The sequence below is a fragment of the Macrotis lagotis genome, chromosome 2 (genome assembly GCF_037893015.1).
Source record: "Macrotis lagotis isolate mMagLag1 chromosome 2, bilby.v1.9.chrom.fasta, whole genome shotgun sequence".
NCBI classification, from domain to species: Eukaryota; Metazoa; Chordata; class Mammalia; order Peramelemorphia; family Peramelidae; genus Macrotis; species Macrotis lagotis.
Genome location: NC_133659.1, coordinates 189,036,666 through 189,052,254, shown reverse-complemented (window position 1 = coordinate 189,052,254; position 15,589 = coordinate 189,036,666). Strand labels below are relative to the sequence as shown.

General features: G+C 45.3%; 1 protein-coding gene across 3 annotated transcripts; it reads left to right on the top strand.

Moving 5' to 3' along the window:
* Positions 1–597: 597 nt before the first annotated feature.
* CASC3 (CASC3 exon junction complex subunit) lies at positions 598–15,500 on the top strand. 3 transcript variants are annotated; one of them, XM_074223990.1, is made up of 14 exons: positions 599–976; positions 1,434–1,461; positions 1,822–1,859; positions 4,649–4,804; positions 4,898–5,049; positions 5,474–5,650; positions 5,839–6,572; positions 8,469–8,533; positions 8,806–8,920; positions 9,164–9,262; positions 9,505–9,719; positions 10,905–11,027; positions 11,177–11,241; positions 11,719–15,500. In XM_074223990.1, exons 1-13 carry the CDS (start codon positions 761–763, stop codon positions 11,198–11,200), a joined length of 2,142 nt encoding a protein of 713 aa, XP_074080091.1. In that variant the 5' UTR covers positions 599–760; the 3' UTR covers positions 11,201–11,241; positions 11,719–15,500. The 3 variants fall into 3 exon arrangements, 1 of the variants encoding a protein (XP_074080091.1); XR_012475886.1 differs by lacking the exons at positions 11,177–11,241; positions 11,719–15,500 and having other exon boundaries at positions 598–976; positions 9,505–10,694; positions 10,905–10,994; XR_012475887.1 differs by lacking the exons at positions 11,177–11,241; positions 11,719–15,500 and having other exon boundaries at positions 598–976; positions 9,505–10,457; positions 10,905–10,989.
* Positions 15,501–15,589: the final 89 nt, after the last annotated feature.

Sequence of the window (15,589 nt, the reverse complement as noted above, 5' to 3'; positions counted from 1 at the left end):
CGTAAAAGTAATGTCCTCCACCTTGTTTGTCAGATAGCTTTTGTGGAGACCCAGAGGAGAGAAGTGTGGAGGAAGATATGGGGGGCCCCAAGGCATCCACCCCACGTGCATCCACAGATTCAGTCTCCGGACTAAGGCTCTTCAGAAATAACAGGGCTTCCTCGGACCCTGGCCCTTGGCTCCGCTCTAAAGCCTTGGCGTCGCCCTGGGGGGGGGTTCAGGGGGCGAGGCTGGAGCATTATTACAGACCGAGCAGAGTCATGGAAAGTGAAAACCACCATCAGCATGGTTCTCAAAGCCCTCGGAGCGCTCGCCCAAGCTTTCCGGCCCAGGCGGTCGGGCTTAGAAGATGGCCGGAGCGGGGCGGGGAGGCCGGCATGGAGGGAGGCCGGTCAGGCGGAAAAGCCGCCCGGGAAGGCCGAGCCCCGTGCGCGCAGGCGCTCTCCTCGAGAGGAGCGGCTTCCCCCGCTTCCTGCCCCGCCACTGCACCGTGATCCCTTCCGCAGCCTCTAGAAACACTGGCTTTTCCAAGTGGCCGAGCGCCCCCGCCCGACCGGAAGCGAGACGGTGAGAGGGGCTCTCGGCGCAGGGCAGGCTGGGTTTTGTAGTCGCCCGCTCTCCCCTCCGCCGAGCTTCGGTCTCCCAGCGGCCCCTGCGAACGGGCGCGGCAGACAGGCTGGCGGGCGGCAGGGGGGAATCGGGTAACTCGCGATCGAGCGAGGGAGCGCGGAAGCCCGGACGGGGGTCGGTTCTCCGCAAGATGGCGGACCGCCGGCGGCAGCGCGCCTCGCAAGACACGGAGGACGAGGAGTCCGGGGCCTCGGGCTCGGACAGCGCCGGCTCCCGGGGCGGAGGCGGCGGAGGCGGCGGGCCCGGCGGGGGCGCCTCGTCCTCGCTGCGTGGCGGCCGAGCCGGGGGCCTCCACTCGCGGCGGGCGGAGGGGGGCGGCCTCAGGAGCCCGGAGGAGTCGGAGTGTGTGAGTGCGCGGGGCCCGGGGCCGGGCCGGGCCGGCCAGCAGCGGCGGGCGGGGGCCGAGGGCCGGCCGGCCGGGAGGGCCGGGAGGGCCGGGAGGGCCGGGAGGCGGGGCCTGCGGGGAGGGGCGGCCCACGCGCTCTGCCCTCCTCCCAGCCCGGGGGCACCGCGGCTGACCTAGGCTCCCCTCCTCGGCCCCGGCCTGCGGCCCGGCCTCGGGGCCTGGAGTCGCAGGAGTCAACCTTGATAGCGGCCGCTCCTACCGGCCAGCTGGGGCTAGAAGCGGCCAGAGCCGGGCCCGGAGTCCGGGAGCGCCGCACACCCCTCAGCAACTGGGATGCTTTACAAGTATCTCATTTTGTCACCCGGGAAAGTCTGTGGGGGGGTGGAGACAATGTAGGAAGAGTGGATTTCAGTACGGAACGGTGACCAAAAGTCATCCTGTGTCTTCTTTTGTCCAGGAAAGTGAAGATTGCATAGAAGGCGATGGTGAGTAGGAGCTACTCTACCCTCAGTGGGCAGCTGATTGATACCAGCCTCACCCACCCCATACAAACTTGTTCTCCAGTTTATCTGCCCCTAACAACCTACCTTTCCTGAGACTGCCGGTTATAGTTGGATATGGTTATTTCTCCATTTTAAGCTCCTTGCATCCTCGGTTTTATAAAGCTCTGAACTTAACTCGAATGGCAGTGCATCTTCTATTTTATATATCTCTAAACTTAACTGTAATGGTAAAGAGGGTTTGTTCCCACAAAACCTGTATTTTATTAGGTAATCCAGATTGTGTACTTAGAGCCACTTTGTCCAGATGATTTGTTTGACTTCTGATTTCTTTTTTCCTTTCAGCTGTTCTCTCGGATTATGAAAGTGCAGAGGATTCAGAAGTGAGTGCAATATTTTTCTTCTGTATTACAGAAACACATTTTGGAATATACACACAACTCTAGTACAACCTTGCAGGTTAAGCAGTTATCCACTACATACTAAATTACTGTCATAATACTGCTGTTGCCTTTCTGTTCCATTTTCATTTGTGCTCCAGAAAAAAAACTTTTATCATCAGAAATTGACTTGGCCTTATACCGGGAACTTTGACCTGAGTCCCCCTCATTCTCCATGAATAGGATCTTTTCTAGGGTTTGTTTGTTTGTTTTGCAAGGCAATGGGGTTAAGTGGCTTGCCCAAGGCCGCACAGGTAGGTAATTATTAAGTGTCTGGGGGCATATTTGAACTCAGGTCCTCCTGACTCCAGGGCCATGCTGTAACCACTGCTCCACCTAGCTGCCCCATTGGGATCTTTTTAAAAAAAAAGATATAAATGAAATGATGAAAGCATCTCCCTAGATGTTACAGTCATGCCTCAAACCCTTGTACCATCAAATTTCCCTGTTTTCAGAGTTTCTTTATGGCAGATAGGAAGTTCATTTTAATCTGCTATAAAGAGAGCTGTCTTATTGTTGATATCAATTCCAACTTATGCCAGTCAAACTTAGTCACCTTGAAAGCAGTAGGATTCAGAGTTTCTTTGAACTTTTGACAATGGCATGATGTGAGTGATACTGACTATCAGAGTGTTGTTCCCTCAAAGCAGCAGAGATCAGTCATGGGCAGATCTTCAATATAATTAGGAATTCCAGGTTAATTAAAAGTATCCATTGACTTTCATAAGCTTGTCTGACCTCTCGGAACATAACTTTGCTTAAAATAATAAGTGTTACTGTTAGGCTTTTTAAAATTTTAATATTTTATTTTTTCCCAATTATTCATTAAAAATAACTTAGCAAATTTTTAAGTTCCAAATTCTCCTTCCCTTTGCTGTTATACTTTTAAGAATTGTGGGACAACTTGAGATGTATTTGCATTTTAGGGGGCAGCTAGGTGGTGCAGTACTTAGAGCACTGGCCCTAGAGTCAGGAGAACCTGAGTTCAAATAGGGCCTCAGACACTTAATTACCCAGCTGTGCGGCCTTGGGCAAACCACTTAACCCCATTGCCTTGCAAAAAAAAATGTAAGTGTGACATGGTGAGATGTATTTGCATTTCATTTCCTAAAGTAGGTATCTTCCCCATTTGACAGAGATAGGAAAGGATAGATTTAGAGAGTTAAGTGACTTATTCTTGATCAGGTATCAAATAGGTGTCAGAGATAAGATTTGAACCTGTCTTTTCTGATGCATTCCATTGCTTTTTCCACATAATGTGTCTTAATTATGACCCTAAAGATGCAGCTTTCATTATTATTTATTTCCTGGAATTCTTGTGTGTACATTGAATGTAAGCCTTTGCAATAAAGGATACTTATTTATAAATGTGAAAACCTGAACTGGCCATTGGTGTTGGATGTACTGACAAACAGGAAAGATGAAGCCCAGGGGCAACATTTTGTCTTCAGTTAGGTTTCAGTTTAATGGTATAATTTGGACTCTGTTCAACACTGTACTATTTGTGTTCTTCCTTTGTATTTTGAAAACAAAATTAGTTTCTGAATCCTGAATAAAAGAGACATGTCATTTGATATTCCCGCTACAGACTGGAGACAGAATTTAAAACAAATTTGTCTTATTAATTCTGCAGGTAACTATTTTAGAGTTTGATTCTAATCAAAGCAAAATTCTATGCCCTCTATTTGAAGAACAGTTAAGAAAGTCACATGTACACCAAGCAGGAATTTCAAGAATACATGTTGAGGGGCTGCTAGGTGGCTTAGTGGATAAAGCACTGGCCCTGGAGTCAGGAGTACCTGGGTTCAAATACGGCCTCAGACACTTAATAATTACTAATTGTGTGGCCTTGGGCAAACCACTTAACCCCATTTGCCTTGCAAAAACCTAAAAAAAAAAATACATGTTATGTTGAGAATTGGTAGGACCAGGCAGAAAAGTGCTAACCATCCATTGAGGGATTGGAGAGCTGATTTTTTGTTAGTTCTATGTAGGAAGAAATGTTCTGTGAAGCTATGGGTCTTGTTCAAAAAGGCTATTAGACTCATATATTGGATAGTGAATATTTACTCATGTGGACATCTATATCATGTGGACATCTTTAGTATATATTTCCAACTAAAATGTTCTAGACTATTTCATGAAGGATAATTCATACTTTATGTCTGATATTAGTGTAAAATAGTTGTATAAACACTAGTTAATTGATCTGGACCACAGATTTTTTTTTTGTTTGTTTGTCTTTTTGTTGTTGTTTTTGCAAGGCAAATGGGGTTAAGTGGCTTGCCCTAGGCCACACAGGTAGGCAATTATTAAGTGTCTGAGACCTGATTTGAACCCAGGTACTCCTGACTCCAGGGCCAGTGCTTTATCCACTATGCCACCTAGCTGCCCCTGGACCACAGATTCTTAATCTTTATTAAGTTGTGGCCCTCATTGGCAGTTCACAGACTCCAGATTGAGAACACGTGATCTGGGGCCAGCTGGGTGGTACAATGGATAGAGCATTGACCCTAGAATCAGGAGAACCTGAGTTCAAATATAACCTCAAACACTAGCTGTGTGTTACCTTGAGCAAGTCACTTAATCCCACTTGCATCAAAAGGAAACCAAACTAATCTAGAGGGATAATTAAATAATAATTCTGTTGGTACTTATCAAAGGGATTGGCTTTCCAAGGTACAAGTTCTTCCAGATTTCCCTTTAGGAAGTAACAAAGAATGTCTTTTCAGGGAGAGGAAGAATATAGTGAAGAGGAAAGTTCCAAGGTGGAGCTGAAATCAGAAGCTAATGATGCTGCTAGTTCTTTGGCGAAAGAAGAGAAGGGAGAAGAAAAGCCTGACCCAAAAGGCACTGTGACTGGCGAGAGACAAAGTGGAGATGGGCAAGTAAGTACCCACCAGGGGACATTTCACTTTAGGGCCAGATGAATTATCCCTAGCTTGGAGGGGGAAAAAAAAGCCCTTTTGCTTCCCCTTTAGGAGAGCACAGAACCTGTAGAAAACAAGGTGGGTAAAAAGGTCTCAAAGCATTTGGATGATGATGAAGATCGGAAGAACCCTGCCTATATTCCCAGGAAAGGACTCTTCTTTGAGCATGACCTCCGAGGCCAAACTCAAGAAGAAGAAGTCAGGTAGGAGGGAGCTTTTCAAAAAGGGTTTGCTTAGATCTAGTTGCTTCTCTACTTTGGAAGAAATACATAGACTTGCCATGGCGGTACAGATTGCATTTTTTAAAATGTCTCAGCTGAACTAGCAGGCTATATTCCAAAGGACTTTTTATGCAATAAAGACTTCTTAAGTGCCTGAAGAAGTTGCAAAGTTTAGATAAGATACAGTCCTTCCCTTTGTAGAATTTATAGTCTTATAAAGGAACTTGTCTTTGATATTGCCCTGATTTCTGGAAAATCTACCTGCTTTGCCTGGAAGACTGAGCCAGATGATAGTTGTTTTCCCCATAAATGCTTTAACTCTTCTCAAGGGAAGCACCATGCTTCTTCAAAGTGTCTTTCAGCTTGGTAGATCCTACAAGCCAGAGATACTCTCCTTTTTGTCTAGACCTAAAGGACGTCAACGAAAATTGTGGAAGGATGAGGGCCGGTGGGAACATGACAAATTCAGAGAGGATGAACAAGCACCCAAGTCTCGACAGGAGCTGATAGCCCTTTATGGTTATGATATTCGATCAGCTCACAATCCTGATGATATCAAACCCCGGAGAATCCGTAAACCTAGGTGAGAAATGGCTCAAAGTAATGATTATTTAAAATTTTCAGGGGTCTTTCTCTTTTTTACTGCCACCATTCATGCTGTCCCCAAAAATTATAGTACCATTGAAGAAGACATGATCCCATAGTTCCTAGGAGGTAGTCCCTTCCATTACTAGGTGTTAATGGCTTTTTTTTTTGTTTCTACTCTTCCAGGTTTGGAAGCTCTCCACAGAGAGAGCCAAACTGGGGCAATGACCGGCCAAACAAGCCTCCCCGGCACCAGGGTTCAGGGGGATCCTCCTTGCCACCGAGAACATTCATCAATCGTAATGCTGCTGGTACAGGCAGAATGTCTACATCTCGGAACTTCTCTCGAGGTGGAGGCTACAAGGAAGGAAGGACTGGGTTTAGGTCTGCAGAAAATGATGGACCGCATACTATACGTTCTAATGACTCTGTCAAACATGAAAATGGTTATCGTTCTCGGCGCCTGGAGTACACCCCAGCTAGGGACCCATCCCCCGAAATGGAGCCTTTCTATGGGTTTGGCAGCCCTGAAAAAGAGGAGCCTCCTCCCCCAGCCCCTGAAACTGTACCACCACCCCCAGACAGACCAGTTGAGAAGAAGTCCTACTCTCGAGCAAGAAGATCCAGAAATAAAGCTGGAGATGCGAGCAAGTTGGCAGAGGAAGTGCCACCTCCTTTAGAGGGGCTGGTCCCTGCACTTCCACCCCCAACTACACCACCACCACCACCACCACCTCCAACACCACCACCACCACCACCTCCAACACCACCACCACCACCACCCTCAAAGACTGGGAACTGGGAAACTCCAGTAGATTCCAGCACAGGAGGACTTGAGCAGGACATGACCCAACTGAATCTGACTGAACAAAATTGGAGCCCAGGGCAGCCTCAATTCCTTCAACCAAGGGAGCTTCGAGGTAAATAACTCAAGAATGGATGGTCAACTTTTTCCTTTGCCTCAGGAAAATTAGATGATGGGACATGGAAATCTTGAAAGAGGTGTCTGGGGGGCAGCTAGGTGTCACAGTGGATAGAGCACTGGCCTTGGAGTCAGGAGTACCTGAGTTCAAATCCGGCCTCAGACACTTAATAAATTACCTAGCCGTGTGGCCTTGGGCAAGCCACTTAACTCTTTTGCCTTGCAAAAACTAAAAAAAAAAAAAGACTATGTCCTCACTGTTGATCTTTGAGGTCAACACAATAAAGCAATCAGAAGAAATAAAATGTTTAAAAAAAATAAAAATTGAAAAAAAGAAAGATGTGTCTGGGCTACTATGAAAGAAGTCTTCTCGAAAATCATTTTTAACCTGGTCTAAAGCACTATGGCATCTTTATTTTAAGAAAGTATTTATTGGGGTGGCTAGGTGGTGCAGTGGATAAAGCACTGGCCTTGGAGTCAGGAGCCACCTGACTTCAAATCCTACCTCAGACACTTAATAATTACCTAGCCGTGTGGCCTTGGGCAAGCCACTTAACCTCATTTGCCTTGCAAAAAAAAACCCAAAACAAAAAAAAACAAGAAAGTATTGATTTACAGTATTCAGATACTGTGGATAAAGGGAAAGAGTCTATGCTCTTTCAAACTAATGATTAGAGGTTGAACTTTAAGGCAGAAACTACTCTCAAGTTTAAATTAGTATCTTTTCATTTCCTTTGGAAGAAAGGCATTCTGTCTTTTCCCTGACAATCTTCATGCTTAGGAACAAATCAGGCCTTCCCCACTGCTAAACTGTGCCCTCCAGTGGTCACTTTAGACCTTCCTTTGGTCACTGGATGGCTGAATGTGAGTGACTTTTTTGATCCCTAAAAGTGGTTCACTACAGTTTAGAGTCTAGGAATCCTCATCTTGTCACCTTTTAGATGAGATTGTAGCAGCTCCCACCCCAAACAGGATTGGGACTAGAAGATTGGCAAAGGAGTAAAGTTCATCTTCATATGTTCTTGTCTTGCCAAGTCAGGAGCTAAATAGAATCTTTTCTTACATTGACTTAATGTTTTCTCCCACATGGAAATGACTACAGAACTCCTACCAAAGCCTCTAGCTCTAGATGTGGTCAGGATATATGGATTGACCAACCATGTTGCCCTCTTTACAGTTGTTACCCCTAAACTGATAGTCTTGAGAGTTTGCCTGTTTGTTGTAATGATTTTTTTTTATTTTTCAAGGAAATGGGGTTAAGTGGCTTGCCCAAGGCCACACGGCTAGGTAATTATTAAGCGTCTGAGGTTGGATTTGAACTCAGGTGCTCCTGACTCCAAGGCCAGTGCTCTATCCACTGCACCACCTAGCCACCCCATGTTGTAATGATTTTAACTGTTGTAGCCTAAGGATTTGTGCAGTGAAATATTTGTAAGAAAAGTTTATGTGCTTCCTTACTGAATTCTTTTTTTCCTGATTTAAAAAAAAATAGCATATTATTTGGTTTTCATTCTCTCATCTTTTCTTTGCCCCTTTCATCTCCCATTGAGAAGGAACAAGGAAAAGAAAATATTAAAATAGGTATAGTAAAATAAAACATTCCAGAATTGGCCAGGACACAGATTTCGTGTTTTTTTTTTTTTTAAAGGTCCTCATTGCCTTGTCCTAATTAGAAGGAGATGGTGGTAAAGTTGTTAGTACTGGTGTTAACAAAAAGCAGAAATTACTTAAAGGAATTTTCTCTAGGATCAGTTCAAAGGGAAAGAATTTTTGCCAGGGCTGGAGTCTACAACCAATCCCCACCTCTACCCTCCCTTACCAGGTATCATTCTGGAATGCTGTATTTGTGTTTTTCTTCTCCCCTATGAACTGGTTTTGTGTGTGTGTGTTTCAGGTATTCCCAACCACATGCACCTGGGAGCAGGCCCTCCACCTCAATTTAACCGTATGGAAGAAATGGTAAAGAACAGGGATGGGAAATCAGAGGGGGAACAAGTTTTGGTTGCAGTTAGTCACACTTTTAACCCAAACTCTAGCTTTGCTAGCACCAAGGAAGTGATCCTGGAGTTAGTTTTTCCCTAGTCTTTCACTCTTAGCTACTGTCTCAGGGATGTCCAGGAAAGGCCTTCGTTTTGGTACAATTTTTACTGGGCTGGGATCAGGAAACGGGAGTAGAGATAGGACAACCTATGAGAGACAATCTTCACTTAACCTTTGTAATTCTGTTTCAGAGTGTTCAGGGTAGTCGAGCCAAACGTTATTCATCCCAACGTCAGAGACCAGTTCCTGAACCCCCTGCACCCCCTGTGCATATCAGTATCATGGAAGGTCACTACTATGACCCATGTAAGTCTCTTAGAGCTAGACTTCTCAGAATGCTGATTCTAAATTGAGAGTAGATTCTTACATAACTTTTTCCCTCCCAACACCTGAATATGGGCATCAGGAAGTTGCCTGTTCAATTTTCCTAGATAGAACATTGGGAAAATATTCACAAGAGTCTTTGATATTTGAAGGGCAAGGGGATTTACTCATGTGACATTGAGAGTGAGACTCCCTATTAGTGAATTCTCCTATGATATCTTACAGTGCAGTTCCAGGGACCAATCTATACCCACAGTGACAGCCCAACCCCGATGCCTCCTCAGGGCATGATTGTACAACCAGAAATGCACCTCCCCCACCCTGGTAAGTTTATGCCTCTAGATTACTCTTTTAGCAAGTTGGGGTATAGGAGTAGACTACAGGATACATCCTGGAGACTACTTTTTGTGACCTAAGCCTTTCTCACTTGTTGAGAACAAAATCTCACCTCTTTGAACAGTTCTAAATGAAATCCTTTCTGACCCATTTGTGGCCTGCAGATGAACTATCACAGGAACAGTATTCTTTTCCTTTAATTCAGTATTTGTTCGATTCTCTCCATCCAGGTTTACATCCCCATCAGACGCCAGCACCTCTGCCTAACCCGGGTCTGTACCCCCCACCAGTGTCCATGTCCCCAGGACAGCCACCACCCCAGCAGCTGCTTGCCCCTACCTACTTCTCCGCTCCAGGTGTCATGAACTTCGGCAGTCCCAGCTACCCCTATGCCCCAGGGGCATTGCCCCCTCCCCCACCTCCTCACCTGTACCCTAATACCCAGGTAAGGTGACTAGCTAATTGTAACTAATTTGTTACATCATCCACAATGATCAGGAGATGCATCATCTTTGATTTATCAGGAACTTTGTAAGATTCTAAGATGCCCTGTGATAGTCCAGACTCCTCATTGTATTTCCTGTCTGTTAGTCCCTCCCTGTTCAGTTTCTTTTAGTGTTTTTCTGTTTAAACTTTTAGGTTAGTGGCAGGATCCACTAAGGACCAGAATGCCTTTCACACAATCCATAATATTTGCTGTTGAACTATATGGTGTTTTCTTATATTCATTCAATACATTTATCAACACCAGTGCCAAGATGTCCCAAGTGGTATTGTCATGGATATGAAGAATTAAGAATCAGTTGCAACTTAGTCAAGTTGGGAAGATAACACTTCAAAGCTATTGAATAGAGCAGGATGGTGATAAAATTGGAACAAGGAGCAAAGATTTTTGAAATTTCAGAAAAAGAAATGACTGCTTGATATATGCTCTAGCATCAGACCACTGATTGGCTACCACAATTGTGGGGAATGGTAATAAGCTGAAGAGTCTCCTGAAGACTGTGATCAGGTTATTTCAAGCCCAAGGTCATGCCATTTGAGGACTGACTTAAGCAACTGATAGGGAAAAGGACCATGATAACTGTCTTCAAGTATTTAAAGGGCTATAATTAGGAAAAGAAGAGACTTTCTTTGGCCTTCAAAGGCAGAATTAAGAGCAGTGGGCGGAAGTTTCAAAGAGGTGAATTTAGGTTTATTATAAGAAAAAACTTCTCTAAGCTATCTTGAGTTAGAATAGACTGCTTTGGGAGGTCATGACTTCTCTCTTAGAGGAGTTCTTCAAGGTAAAGCAGCAATGACCACTCCTAACAAGTTTACTGCTGTCGGAGGTCTTGTGCAGGTACCAGTTGGATCAGATGGCCCAAAGTTTTACAACCCTTGAGATTCCTGGCCAGTGGCTTAGTGAATCTTAATTAAAGTAAGTGGTAATCACATAATCTTAATGGAGTAGGAGGACATCCCAAATATAGGAGACAGCCTGAGGGGACAAAAATTAAGTCATTTTTAAGGGATTGTTTAGAAAACGCTATAATTCCTGAAGACTTTATTTGAATTCTGTTGTATGTGAACTTTTACTTTTATTCTGACTTAAATTAACCTTTCATTTCCTTGCCTTGTTGGATCTTAGGCTCAGTCTCAGGTGTATGGAGGAGTAACCTATTATAACCCAGTCCAGCAACAGGTGCAGCCGAAACCTTCTCCACCCAGGCGGACATCCCAGCCAGTCACCATCAAGCCCCCCCCACCTGAGGTATAGTAGCTTCTAGTCTGACTTAGTATTCCAACCAACATCACTTTGCCCCTCCTTTCCCTAATGTACTTTTCCTTGTCCTTGGGTGGGAGTCTAGTGGGAAGTTCTTGATGTATTTCATCTGATACCAAACTAGCTTTTTATTTCAGGTTGTAAGCAGGGGTTCCAGTTAATTTGAATTTCTAAATACTGTAAATCTAACACCACATAAAAAGTAAGTACAAACCTTGACTTGATGAAATGCTGTTTGCTATTGCTTAAAAAACAAAAATCTTATACCTTTTTGCCTTTTTTTTTTTAAATGAAAATGGGCTTTTCAAGCTTCCCTTTTATGGTCAGTTTCATTAACTAGCTGGTAAATCTAGAGAAAACCCAAAAGGGATCTTAAATCCACAAGTATTGAATAAACTTCAACTTTGTTACTTAGATTATCCCTGGGGTGGAGTTGAGGAAGGAGAGGTCATTATTAACATGACAAAATCTGGTGGAGTGGGGAAATGATGTGGGAAGTGGGAAAGATCTAGATACATAAAGGAGGAAATCTGAGCCTTATAAAAGTGCAGCAGATCCAGTCCTAGGAGTTTAGTGTCAGGATTCTCATCATTCTGGAATATGATTTTTAGGGGTCTGTCTGGCTCTCTGAAAATTAATGCTGTGGTGATTCTTCCCTTTTTTTCCCTACTCCTTTCAGAACAGCAGAAGTGAGAACTCAGAAGATGAAAGATACATCAGGCCACCTGCTGCTGGGAGTGCTTTGATGATATTGAGACCCCCTTCAGCAAACAGACTTGTTATATACCCAGAATGAAAAGCAGCCTTACCTTTTCTTGGGAATAGGCTTTACTGGGAAAATGACACCTTTCTCTTCCAGTGGGAGTGACTGTCTGAAGTTAGAGCAGGGAAGGCCCCAGTCAGCCAGCCAGCTAGCTCATGTAACCTTGTCTCTAGACCTAGAAGCTCATGTCTCTGCTGCTCATCTTCCCCCCTTTCCATCCTGCCCTGGGATTGAAATTCCCTTCCCTCCCATGGTGGGTACCTTCTTGTCCTTTCCTTGTTTAAGATGTTGAATGAAAAAAACCTTTGCTTGCTGTTTAATATTCTTTTTCCTTAAAAAAAAATGAAATGAACTCAATTTTACTCAGTTTACCAACTCTTTTGGGTTCCCTTTAAATTCCCCACCATGTCCCTTCCAGATGAACATGAATGTACCAACCAGCTCTTTCCTCACCCAGGCACCTCATAGGAGCTAACATTTCTTTGGTTTTGTTGTTTTGTTTTTTTTTTTTTTTTGGTTCCTCTTGTATGTTTTTAAATTCTAACTCAGAACTTTCAGCAGAGTATAGCATTTGGAAAGGCCCAGGGTCAAAAAAGTGCCCAGCCTTCCACTTTTGGATCCCATTCTCTGCTGTGACAGGTTTTCATTTAGATAGGTGCAATTTCTCCCTGTTTGGAGAGAGGCTATAGATCAGGTGCTCTTGGGAGTGGGGAGGGTAAAGCAGTGGTATCCTCCCCCTTCTCCTATAACCATTCTTAGGGCTAGCTTTTCATAGTGCCTAGGGCAAATCAATGCAGCAATGCAGGAGGAATGGAGGAATGGATGGCTTCTTTCCTCCCACCCCCATTGGCTGCAGACCAATGCCTCCCTCCAGGTTATGGCTTCAGAGGGTCCCATTCTCAAGTAGCTACCATCCACTTGGCCCTGAAAGCTGTATGCAATGCTCCCAGCAAGAATTTCACACTTAAAAAAAAAATAAGCGTGGCATAGCAGCTAGTCTCACAAGGCCAAAAGGTAATCAGGTGCTTCTTGGGCTCAGGGCAACAACCCAACTGCTTCTAATGGCTGCACTTGTCAGGGGCCACTGGGCTGCTACCCCCAACCTGCGACAAAACCCAAGCATAGTCATTTTATCTAGTCTATTCAGCTTTCCAGCAGCTGACTTGGTCACTGTGGGTCATCTTGGTCGTAGGCTCAATCAAAAAGTATGTGTGGGGATGGGGGTGGAACTTGACCATTTCTTTACTACTTGATGTGGTTGAGAAAAACTGTTAGAAGCTAACTGGTGGTTGCACCTTTAATAGTCTGGGGTTTTTTGCTGCCTTGAGCCCAGGGGCCACATGCCCAGTCTCCCAGACCTAATAACACTGTGATGGTTTTGTCTTTTGAACCATGTGTTTTTCTCCGGGGTTTTCTTTTTTTTGTTGTTGTTGTTTAGAGGTGTGTTTATTTGTGATCTACATTGTGACTTCCTCATGATAAATTTTAGATGGGAAATCTGACTACCTTGATTATTTTGCATTAGTCTTAACTGGGAATTCAAAGGGATTCATACATAGAGTGAGTTTTCAGGGATCTCCCTTTTTTAATTAGAAATGAAATAAGGGCTCAGAGATTTATGACTTGTCCAAAGTCCCAGGTAGTGTCCGAGATGGGGATTTGAATCCAGGTCCTTTAACTCCAGAACTAAGTGGGCAATGTTCTTAAAGCAACTTCCAAATGACATTTTTTTGAATGTGGGGAGGGAAATAAGCATTGTTTTCCATAAGCCTGAGGGAAATCAAGATATGCAGAGGTGAGGCAGTATGTTTACACTATGTCAAATTCCTGAATCAGCATATCCCCTGACCTCCTAGGATACCAGAATTGTGTAGAAATGGGATAAGGCTATAGATGCTAGGAGATAACCCAGCACATGTGGCCAATGTCCTAAATGCTGCTTTAGGAGATTGGTCACCAGGTGGCAGTATAGCTGCTGCCTTCGCCCAAGTCGAGTTGGGGTAATCTCACCTTCAAAAGTAAAAGAGCAAGGTATCTGCTTTATGCTAGCTATATTTTTTATGCATACTGAAATGGGTAACCAAGTCATCTGGGGCAGCTCACAGAGTTCCTATAGAAAATTCTGTGTGGGTAGAGTAGGATGCTTTAGAGTGGGCACCTTAGAGCTTATGGAGCTGGCATCTCCTGGACTCAGCCATGTGTGCTACATCCCAAATTGAAACTTTCCCACAATTTCTCCCAGTAAAAATCAAGTTATTTAACACTCCCCCCCCCCCCCCCCCGCCGCTCCCCCACAAGCTTCACTCCTTGAAGTCCATCTTTTCCATTCTAGCTCACTGGGATGAACCATTTGTCCTATTAGGGGGTAGGGAATGAATTTTGGAACAGTCAGGCTTAAGTGAGGATGACTGTGAGGTGCTTCCACACCCCTCCTATGCTTTCCTGGCCTTTTTAGTTAGATCCCATGTCTCTGTTGCCCTGGTAACCAGCTTGTTAAGAAACCCAAGCTCAGCAAAGCCCCTAGCTTTCAGTACCCTCCCAGCTTGGTGTCTTAGCAGTAAGAATTGAGGGGATTTCTGAATGGTCTGCTAGTCCTAGGTAATCATGACTACGCTCCTTTGGGAAAGCTAAAGGCCAAGGCTTTTGGCATGGTAATTTGGGGATTTGATCTATCCTAGGAATGTCCTTCCTTGAAACTATTGACCTTACCCTGTCAAGTGAGAGGCAGGCTCTCCTTTTAGAGTTAGAGGTAGGGGGGATCCATTTTCTCTACAGGTTGCAGAAACGTACTCTGCAGGCTCCCCACCCTTCCTAAACCAATCTCCATCCCAATCCATTGCCCTCCCTAGCTGACAGCCCCAAATCCTGCCCAGGGAGGTTGCCAAGGCAACTAGATTAATCTGGTAGCAGCCTCATGTGGAGGGAGGAGCTCTCACTTTGCACACACAGCTGCTGCCTCCAGAGAGCTTCAGCCCACTTCTACTGCCCCACTGCAGCCATTGTCCTTGGGGATTCTGGTGTCCTACGGAAGGGATCCAGGAGATCAACCTCCAGTTTTCCTGCTAGACCAGCTCCTTGACCACACTTCACTTAAACTTAACTCAACAATCCACTAACACATGGTTTATACATGGCTATATTTGTGAACACATTCTAGCATACATGTACCCCCTGGCATGCACATGCAAAGACATGTATATGCATCTAGTTCAACTCTGCCACCACTCCCTACTTTCCCCAGCCCCACCCTAGACCATGGCACAGTAAACAGGGGTGGGGCATTGCCCAGGGCTGGTACTACACCCCTCCCACAGAGCACGACCTAGGAATGCCCAACCCCACGCTGCCCTATACACAGCTTGTCTGCCCTTCATAATTACCTTAGGGGCAGAATTTTACTTTGGGCATCAGGTCTCTAGTGTGGAGAGGACTCATGGAACCAATTAGAATGCAAAACTGCGGTGTCCACAGCAGCCCTCTCGGCCCTCTAACTAATGGGTGTTCCCGATCCCGCAGATAGGTAGCCCTTGAGCACTCCACAGGTATTCAGGATTCCAGTTCCTCTTAGCAGCTGGGCCCAGGTGCCTTTGAGCCTCTTCCGTCAGGCTGCTACTGCTTCTCCTTTAACCCGCCTGACCTGCCAAAACTTGCTCATCCGCTCGTGCCCGCCCTAGAGAGGGCGACCGGGCACCCCTCATTGTGTCCCGTCAGGCTTCTGGGAGGTGGAGCAGGCGGGTACCCCCCACCATAGCCTTCCCTGGGCTGGACAGGGCCGCCACGGCCGAGG

Bases quoted from the DNA above. Each gene is read 5' to 3' on its own strand.
- CASC3 (XM_074223990.1), top strand. From the start codon at position 761: ATGGCGGACCGCCGGCGGCAGCGCGCCTCGCAAGACACGGAGGACGAG. The intron at 6,573-8,468 runs GTAAATAACTCA...TGTGTGTTTCAG, and splicing joins TCAACCAAGGGAGCTTCGAG to GTATTCCCAACCACATGCAC. The intron at 9,263-9,504 runs GTAAGTTTATGC...CTCTCCATCCAG, and splicing joins AATGCACCTCCCCCACCCTG to GTTTACATCCCCATCAGACG.